Source organism: Cervus canadensis, chromosome 29 (assembly GCF_019320065.1).
Source record: "Cervus canadensis isolate Bull #8, Minnesota chromosome 29, ASM1932006v1, whole genome shotgun sequence".
Lineage (NCBI taxonomy): Eukaryota > Metazoa > Chordata > Mammalia > Artiodactyla > Cervidae > Cervus > Cervus canadensis.
The window spans coordinates 57391-67420 of record NC_057414.1 but is presented as its reverse complement, the minus strand read 5'-3'; the positions used below and the strand labels follow the sequence as shown (position 1 = coordinate 67420).

Below are 10030 nucleotides of genomic sequence, written 5' to 3'. Positions count from 1 at the left end.
ATGGATTCAGACACACTGCAGGTCTTCCAGAGTGAACTCACCTGCCCCATCTGCATGAACTGCTTCCTGGACCCCGTCACCATAGACTGTGGGCACAGCTTCTGCCGTCCCTGTCTGAGCCTTTGCTGGGAAGAAGGCCAGACTCCAAGGAGCTGCCCTGAGTGCAGGGGAATATCAGAGAGGCCCGATTTCAAAACCAACATTGTCCTCAAGAGGCTGGCTTCCCTTGCCAGACAGGCCAGAGCTGACCACGACCACCGCTCTGAGGAGCAGATCTGTGAGACACACCAGGAAGCCAGAGGCCTCTTCTGTGAGGCTGACCAGACCCTGCTCTGCAGGCCCTGCTCTGAACGCCCCGAGCATGCAGCTCACAGCCACAGTCCCATACACAGGGCTGCTGAGGAGTCCCGGGTAGGTGATGCCTCTAGAGCAGTTTGGGATCTAGAGGCTCCTAAGTCAGAGAGGAAGATGAGGATGCTATGATGGTGATGGGATGGAGACAGTGGAGGTGGGATTTCTGAATGTGGATCCTCACGTATAATGTGTCCTGTCAGGGTTGTTGCCCAGTTGTCCACATGCGTGGAAATGCAGCCTCCCGGGGCGGGTGGCACCAGGGACACAGGCTTCTGATGGGAGCGTGAGGCTTTCTTACTCGGGTTATTAGAGTCTGAGTCTCAGTATCTTGGGAAATGTATTCCATTATCTGTAAAGTTCCCCCAGTTCTCTAGTATACAGTTCTATTCCTTGATATTCAAATATTGGCATCAAATTAAATTAATGTGGAAAAGTCTGGCGACAGCTTCCTAAGTCAAGGTTTCTGTGTAACCAACAACTGCCTTTGCTCATGAATAATGGGATTAAATTTATGGTGTCATCTTCTATGTCACTAAATCCCATGGGTATTTTGCAGGAGAAACTCTTGAAGAGAATGAGGTCTTTATGGAAAATGAGAGAAGAAATACAAATCAGCCTGAATCAGGAAGCTAACACAACTCAGACCTTTGAGGTGAGAATTAAATGTTCCTATTTATTTGTATAAATATTGATATAATTTTAACTTAGATTTTTTAGGTCTATGTAAGTTCCTGTTAAAGGCTACTGGTCTCTTCCTTGGAGGAGTGGTTTCAAATGACTGATCAGTAAGTGCAATTAGAACAGGTTAATATATGCTAGTTCAAAGAATGCTAGTATTTTGGGAGACCAAGCCATGAAATGTATTCCAAGGCCACACTTTGAAGATTGGAATAAGCCTTTTCAGACATGGGGTATTAGACACATCGCACTAACTGACTGTGAAGGAGGAGAGAGGAAGGGAGTCGTACCTAGAGGGGAAATGATGGCTCAGGGGTAAAGAATCTGCCTGCAGTGTGGGAGCCACAACAGACGTGGAGTACATCCCTGGGTTGGGAAGATCCCCTGGAGGAGGAAATGACAACCCAACCCAGTATTCCTGCCTGGAGAATCCCATGGACAGAGGAGCCTGGCGAGCTACAGTCCACAACGTCACAAAGAGTTGGGCACAACTGAAGAGAGCATGCAGGAAAAAATAAATACATATACACAAAATGGGGTTTACTTCATGAAGGAATATTGAGAAGAATCAGAGAAAGGAACAAGAGAAAAACAAGACTCAGGTCGGAGAGGAAATAATTGATGGAGTAAGAACGCTAAAGAATCCTCCTTGGGAGACAGCCTGGATCCCTCAGATGACTTAATTTAAACAGGGAAAGAGATTAGGAATTCAGAGAAAGCATGGGCAATAAGGACCAGGAAATATTTAAGACTCTTTGATGCATGTGGCAATTTGTCAGGAACTTCCTTGATGACACTAAGGAAATAATATTTGAGGTTTTCTTTTGAATGTGAACATAAGTAATGCTTTGGATCCACTCTCTCTGCAGGACTACATGGCCTTAAGGAAGGTAATGATCAAGCTTGAGTATCAGAGGATGCTTCTGTTGCTCCGGGAGGAGGAGCAACTGCATCTAGAAGCCCTGGAGAGAGAAGCCAAGGAGATTTGTGAACAACTCAAGGAGAGTGTGCTCCAAATGACTCAACAGAGAGAAACTCTGAAAGAAATGTACAGAGAGCTGACCGGGATGTGCCACAAGCCGGACGTGGAGTTGCTCCAGGTGAGAAAGGAGGATCCATCCTCAGAGAGAGAAACACTCTTCTAGATGAGTTGCTAGGACACTGAAATATTACCTATCCAGACAGATGATAACATAATCAGCAAGATTCTGTGACCAGGGGAAAGTTAATTTTCTTGGAGTAAATCTCAGTATACATCCCCTTAAACCCTTGGCACCCTTTGTTATCCATGCTTCCTGAAGACACTGAAGTTCTTCCTGTCACACAGGCAAGATGTTTAGAACTGGTATCAATTTTAATGCAATATATAATTATTTTTATGCAATTGTCTGGTTTACTTTAATCGTTACCATAAATGGTGAGATCACTTCTTGAAGACAGCAGTGGGCAGTGAGTGACCCTGGAAATCTAGATGTTGCTGCATGATTGTGCAGACTGTTCCTGCCCTCTTTCCCTCTTTAACGAGACCTGAGGAAGCCCATCATGTTTTAGGTTAGGGTCTGTTATGAAGATTGCTTCTGAGTGTTACTTAGAAAAGAATTATAAAACCATGTCTTATTTTGAAACAGGAGTAGGAAAGGAGATGGAAAAGGACAGAACCCTAATGATTAACATGATCTTTTTTTTTTCCCTTTGCAGGACTTGGACAATGTGCTGGAAACGTGAGTATACACTGACATTTTTTGATTTCTGAAATATTTTTGTCTTTTTAATGAGGTGGACCCATAGTTCTTGCTTGGGACCTGGGGATTGATTTCAGGTCCTCCCCATATCTAAATCCCAGGATACAGGATCCTTTAGACATAATGCCATAGTATTCTCAGATAACTAATACGCATGCTCCTGAACACTTCGTCATCTCTAGACAACTTTACAACTAACACATACAGTGTAAAGTAAATGCTACATAAGTCATACCCTGGTGTGTGGCATTTTCAATTTTTATATTTTTGGAAGTTTCTGGAATTTTTGGTGAACTTTTCAACTCAGAACAAAGGCAAAAGAAAAGGCATTAGGGGTTTTGGAACACTGGGGGGAACACGGAATTTGGGATTGACTGGTGCACACTGTATATGAAGTATAGGTAGAACAGTAGCTCTGATCCGATTATAAAATAAAGGAATAAATAAGCAAATACATAGCCCAGAATGTACCGGTGAATCCATGTGTGAATCCACAGGTACAGAACCATAACATATGGATTGCCAACATTGTCTTTTTGGCTATTTTCTATTTTATTTCAAAAGAATTTCATGGGTTTCTGACCCTTGGTCTCATTAGTTTCCTTTTCATTTGACTGAAATCGAATATATCTGAAAACCTGCTGACATTCTGGGCTTTGTTCCACCCACTCGACCCATTCTCTCCAGCCTGACTGCAATAAAACGTAGCCAGGGATTTTTCTAAGACATCACAGAGTAAGCACCTAGCCTAGTAATTGAAAGGTGGAAAAGGCATGAAAGAGGCACCCTCCCTACCATGAAAAGAGAGACTGTGATTTTGTTAATACTGCGTAGCAGTGACTCAGCCCGTTCCATCACAGCAAGCCCCCTGCAGGCAGGACCTCACAGGGAGCGGCTTTCTGCTGCCCATTGGGAAGTGAGACGTTCAGGACCAGGGCAGCCAGGTTGGACCTGGGTCACTTTGCTGGACTGACAAGAGTAAACATGTCTGGTCAGTGAGCACTTCCGTTTAGACAACAGAATGCATCCTTTATGGCTACTTTGTGAGTGAAGTCTCAAAAGCTTAGCCTGAATTTTTTGCTCTCTGTAAAATGCCCAGGATCTTGGAATTGATGGAATTGGGGAAGGGAATGAAGTTTAGTGAGTGCAAATTTGGAATATTGTCTGAGAAAAATGGGGAAAATGAAATTTGATATAATTTATATTTAGTAAAATATATGGCAACATTTTTATATTCTCAATGAGTAGAATATATTGTATAAGCAAATCACCAAAAGTAGGAGAATCCTGAGAACATATTGGATCCTGTAGTGAAGTATGCTGTTTTGCAATGTTCATGTGATTAGCCATTGGTCTTGACATGGAACCGATGTTCTTTGTTACAGGACTGACTTGGCACAGATACAGAAGCCTCAGCCCGTGAACCCAGAGCTCCCTTCCTGGCCTGTCTCTGGATTCCTAAACATGCTGAACAATTTCAGAGGTAAGAGTCAGCCTTTTGGTGATCAGGGCTACATTTCATTAGAGCTTCTTGGGAAAAAACCTTCTTTCATTTTTGTTGTATTTCTTTTTTCTTTTTTGGATATGAAGGTGGTGCACACATTCCTGAAGTTGGTAACATCTTCTCTACCTCTATCAGTTCAGTTCAGTCGCTCAGTCTTGTCTGACTTTGCGATCCCATGGACTGCAGCACGCCAGGCTTCCCTGTCCATCACAAACTCCTGGAGTTTATTCAAGCTCATATCCATTGAGCCAGTGATGCCACCCAATCATCTCATCCTCTGTTGTTCCTTTCTTCTCCTGCCTTCAGTTTTTCCCAGCATCAGGGTCTTTTCGAATGAGTGAGTTCATCCCATCAGGTGCCAAAGTATTGGAGTTTCAGCCTTAGCATCAGTCCTGCCAGTGAATATTCAGGACTGATTTCCTCTAGGATGGACAGGTTGGATCTCCTTGCTGTTCAAGGAACTCTCCAGAGTCTTCTCCAACACCGCAGTTCAAAAGCATCGATCTTGGTGCTTAGCTTTCTTTATAGTCCAACTCTCACATGCATAGATGACTACTGGAAAAACCATAGCTTTGACTAGATGAATCTTTGTTAGCAAGGTAATGTCTCTGCTTTTTAAAATGCTTTCTAGGTTGGTCATAACTTTTCTTCCAAGGAGCAAGCATCTTTTAATTCCATGGTTGCAGTCACCATCAGCAGTGATTTTGGACCACACACCCCCCACCCCCTGCCAAATAGTCTACTACTGTTTTCATTGTTTCCCCATCTATTTACCATGAAGTGATGGGACCGGATGCCATGATCTTAGTTTTCTGAATGTTGAGTTTTAAGCCAACGTTTTCACTCTCCTCTTTCACTTTCATCAAGAGACTCTTTACTTCCACTTCACTTTCTGCCATAAGGCTGGTGTCATCAGCGCATCTGAGGTTATTTATATTTCTCCCAACAGTCTTAATTCCAGCTTGTGCTTCATCTAGTCCAGCATTTCTCATGATGTACTCTGAATTTAAGTTAGACAAGCAGGGTGATAATATACAGCCTTGACTTACGCCTTTCCAAATTTGGAAACAGTCTGTTGTTCCATGTCCAGTTCTAAATGTTTCTTCATGACCTGCATGCAGATTTCTCAGGAGACAAGTCAGGAGGTCTGGTATTCCCATCTCTTGAAGAATTTCCCACAGTTTGTTGTGATCCACACAGTCAAAAACTTTGGTGTAGTCAAAGAAGCAGAAATAGATGTTTTTTTCTGGTACTCTCTTGTTTCAATGATCCAGCAGATGTTGGGAATTTGATCTCTAGTTCCTCTGGCTTTTCTAAATGCAGCTTGAACATCTGGTAGTTCAGGGTTCATGTACTGTTGAAGCCTGGCTTGAAGAATTTTGAGCATTACTTTACTAGCGTGTGAGATGAGTTCAGTTGTGCAGTAGTTTGAGCATTCTTTGGCGTTGTCTTTCTTTGGGATTGGAATGAAAACTGACCTTTTCCAGTCCTGTGGTCACTGCGGAGTTTTCCAAATTTGCTGGCATATTGAGTGCAGCACTTTCACAGCATCATCTTTTAGGATTTGAAATAGCTCAACTGGAATTCCATCCCCTCCACTCACTTAGTTCTTAGTGATGCTTCCTAAGGCCCACTTGACTTCACATTTCAGGATGTCCCGCTCTAGGTGAGTGATCACACCATCATGGTTATCTGGGTCATTAAGGTTTTTTTTTTTTTATAGTTCTACTGTGTATTCTTGCATCCTCTTCTTAATATCTTCTGCTTCTGTTAAGTCCATATCATTTCTGTCCTTTATTGAGTACATCTTTGCATGAAATATTTCCTTGGTATCTCTAATTTTCTTGAAGAGATCTCTAGTCTTTCCCATTCTGTTGTTTTCCTCTATTTCTTTGCATTGATCGCTGAGGAAGGCTTTCTTTGCTATTCTTTGCTTTTCTTTTTTTTTTCCTTTTTCTTTCTTTTTTTTTTTTTTTTTTGCTATTTCCTTGCTATTCTTTGGAACTCTACATTCAAATTGGTATATCTTTCCTTTTCTCCTTTGCCTTTAGGTACTCTTCTTTTCACAATTAATTATAAAGCTTCCTCAGACAACCATATACCTTTCTGCGTTTCTTTTTCTTGATCACTGCTTTTTGTAAAATGTCATGAACCTCTGTCCATAGTTCTTCAGGCATTCTCTCTATCAGATCTAATCCCCTGAATCTATTTGTCACTTCCACTGTATAATCATAAGGGATTTGAGTTAGGTCATACCTGAATGGTCTAGTGGTTTTCCCTACTTTCAATTTAAGTCTGAATTTGGCAATAAGGAGTTCATGGTCTGAGCCACAGTCAGCTCCCTGTCTTTGTTTTGCTGACTGTATAGAGTTTCTCCATCATTGGCTGCAAAGAATATAATCCATCTGATTTTGGTATTGACCATCTGGTGATCCATGTATAGAATTTTCTCATGTGTTGTTGGAAGAGGGTGTTTGCTATGAGCAGTGCATTCTCTTGGCAAAACTCTATTAGCCTTTGCCCTGCTTCTTTCTGTACTCCAAGGGCAAATTTGCCTGTTTCTCAAGGTTTTCCTTGCCTTCCTATTTTTGCATTCCAGTCCCTTATAATGAAAAGGACATCTTTGTTGGGTGTTAGTTCTAGAAGGTCTTGTAGGTCTTCATAGAACTGTTCAAATTCAGTTTCTTCAGCATTACTGGTTGAGGCATAGACTTGGATTACTCTGATATTGAATGGTTTGCCTTGGAAATGAACAGTTCATTCTGTCATTTCTGAGATTGCATCCAAGTACTGCATTTCGGACACTTTTGTTGCCTCTGTAGTCAGATTAGAAACAGTTTTCATTTTTTATCTTCATTAAAATTTTTGTGAGCATTGAGTATTGTTCAACTATTTCTTGTCTTCTACTATACACTACTCATCCAGATTAAGAAATTATCTGTTGGTTGGCGTTTAATTGGATGCACAGTTAAACATGTGGAGAACTCTTGATTCCCCCAATCAAAAAGAAGAGAGCACAAACATGGTTCTCTTCTACCATTCCATATCTTAGTGAAGCTAGAAAGGATTATACGAGTTATGTTTGGCATTTCCCTCTTTATCACACCTCACAGACTGTCACCAAGTCCTAATGATTTTAACTCCTTTAATGTGTTTCAGTTTCATTCATTTTTCTCCAAAACAACATATATATATATATATATATGTATATATATACACATATATATAAATATATATGAAATAGGATGAGCTAAAGGAGAGCAACCAGGTTGTTACTGTGATTATAAACAGACAGAATATTTAGTTTTGTGAGTGACCATAAATACGTTGCTTACTCAGTTTATTTCACTCTTGAGCTTAAATCCATCATTGCTGCTTTTTTTTGTTTGTTTGTTTTGTTTTGTTTTCCATTGGTGCTTTTTAATTCACTGTATGGGCTTCCCTGGTGGCTCAGATGATAAAGAGTCTGCCTGCAATGCAGGAGAACCACGTTCAAGCCCTGGGCCGGGAAGATCCCTAGAGAAGGGAATGGAAATCCACTCCAGTATTCTTTCATGGAGAATTCCATGGACAGAGCAGCCTGGTGGGCTACATACAGTCCATGGGGTCACAAAGAGTCAAACAGGACTGAAGGACTAACACTTTCATTTTCACTGCATTATAGCTACATTTATTACACATTGTCCAAAGAATATTTATTATTTCTAAAATTAGGGATAAATGACAGAAAAACTGAAATGGGCTTTGGCAGAAGAATTGTAATGCTCTCAATCTCACAACAACTTTAAGGCAAGGGATGCATGAACACTGTTAGTCAGAACATCTATTTTGAAGCTTCCAAATTATTCATAGATGGATTTCTATCAGTTCTTTTGACCTTTGAAAATGTAATAGGTAGAGATTATACCCCCATAAATATCCACGTGATAACAAAGTGCCATCTGCAGTTTCCATAGTATTAAGTACAAAGGACACAAGAAAAGTTTTCTAATATAAGAATAAATGTTTTTAGGTGAGTCCTAAAGTAAACTATGAAGAGATTGACATTAAGTCAGACTTCACCCAGTTCATGATATATGTCTTTTTAAATAACTTTTATTCTTCAGAGAAGAGTCACTCTAACTCCCTTTGCTATCTTTGTTTTGATTTCCTTGAAGGAGGAAAGGAAAATTAAAAAGCTTATTGTGTAGACAGCCTCTGCCTCTCAGAGACATGGAAATTCAACTGGCTGACACAATTGTTACTCTTTCCTCAGTGAATAATGTTCTGAGTCGGACAACGACCGTTCACCATGTGATCCTGGATGATGCAAGTGTGCTGTTTGAGGATGACCATCCCGGCGGGTCCAGACAGCCCCGGGGCGGGGCGTGTGCTGTGTCCTGGGGAGGTTGGGCCTTCATCTCCGGGAGGCATTACTGGGAGCTGGACGTGGCACAGTCCTCCAGCTGGGTTCTGGGGGTCTGTAAGAGCATCTTCACACGTGATACCAGTATCAGCATTGGTGCTGAAGAAGCATTTTTTCTGTGTTCTACAAAGGTGAACAGTCAGTATATTCTGTCCACCACCTCCCCACCCTTAGTTCATTTTGTGAAAAGGCCTCTGGGTAAGATTGGAGTGTTTTTGGATTATGACAAGGGAACTGTGAGCTTCTATGATGTTTTCAGAAGTTCCCTCATATATACTTCCCTTCCTTCTGCTTTCTCCTCCCCTCTGATACCTTTCCTTTGCCTTAAATCTCCATGAATTGCCCATTTCTCGGGCCATTTACTGGAGCTTCTTGTCTGGGTATATTGCTGCCCTTCACTTCATGTGAGGACACAGGATACCTGACTGTACTCAGCAGTGATTATTATTTAATGTGACATAGTGATTGTATGTTTACAAAATGGCATAAAATTGTTGTATGTATAAATCTGTTAAATTTTTAATAAACATTCATTATGAAGTATTTCATAGAATATATTCAATTGCTTTTCTTTTTAAAATAAGGATTATATTAACTAAAGTTTATGTGTCATAAAGGTCACTACTTTTAAACTACATAATCAATGGTTTTTAGAAATATACAAAATTGTAAAACCAGGACTATCTCATTGTGGGACATATGCATGACCTCCAAAAGGAAACAATGCCCAATACCATTTACTGACTCTAGCATATACCTTCTCATTACACTCTTCAGCAAACTTTTCTCAAGTTAGTAGATATTTTGACGAATTCTAAATTAGTCAAATTCCTCTGACAGTTCAGACAGTTCTTATCTTATTTCATATTATTGTTACATCCCACTGTCTGTGCAGTACTCAGAACAGAACACATAGAAGTGTTAGGTGAATCAGTGAAGAAACACATGAATTAAAGAATCCGTATAGACAAAAGCCCCAGATAATCATGATGGTGTGATCACTCACTAGAGCCAGACATCGTGGAATGTGAAGTCAACTGGGCCTTAGGAAGTATCACTACGAACAAAGCTAGTGGAGGGGATGGAATTCCAGTTGAGTTATTTTAAATCCTGAAAGATGATGCTGTGAAAGTGCTGCCCTCAATAAGTCAGCAAATTTGGAAAACTCAACAGTGGCCACAGGACTGGAAAAGGTCAGTTTTCATTCCAATCCCTAAGAAAGGCAATGCCAAAGAAAGCTCAAACTACTGGACAATTGCACTCATCTCACACGCTAGTAAAGTAATGCTTAAAATTCTCCAAGACAGGCTTCAGCAATACGTGAACTGTGAAAATCCAGATTTCAAG

The 10030-nt window shown here is 40.8% G+C and overlaps 1 protein-coding gene across 1 annotated transcript; it reads left to right on the top strand.

Moving 5' to 3' along the window:
* Window positions 1–9021, top strand: LOC122431276 (tripartite motif-containing protein 64-like). Its single transcript, XM_043452499.1, has 5 exons — window positions 1–411; window positions 911–1006; window positions 1902–2145; window positions 4150–4257; window positions 8534–9021. The coding sequence occupies exons 1-5, from the start codon at window positions 1–3 to the stop codon at window positions 9019–9021; spliced, it is 1347 nt and encodes a 448-aa protein (XP_043308434.1).
* Window positions 9022–10030: the final 1009 nt, after the last annotated feature.

Excerpts from the sequence above, each read along its gene's own strand:
- LOC122431276 (XM_043452499.1), top strand. The coding sequence starts at position 1 with ATGGATTCAGACACACTGCAGGTCTTCCAGAGTGAACTCACCTGCCCC. Across the intron at positions 1,007-1,901 it reads ACACAACTCAGACCTTTGAG|GACTACATGGCCTTAAGGAA; the intron begins GTGAGAATTAAA and ends CTCTCTCTGCAG. Across the intron at positions 2,146-4,149 it reads GCTCCAGGTGAGAAAGGAGG|TTTGTTACAGGACTGACTTG; the intron begins ATCCATCCTCAG and ends GAACCGATGTTC.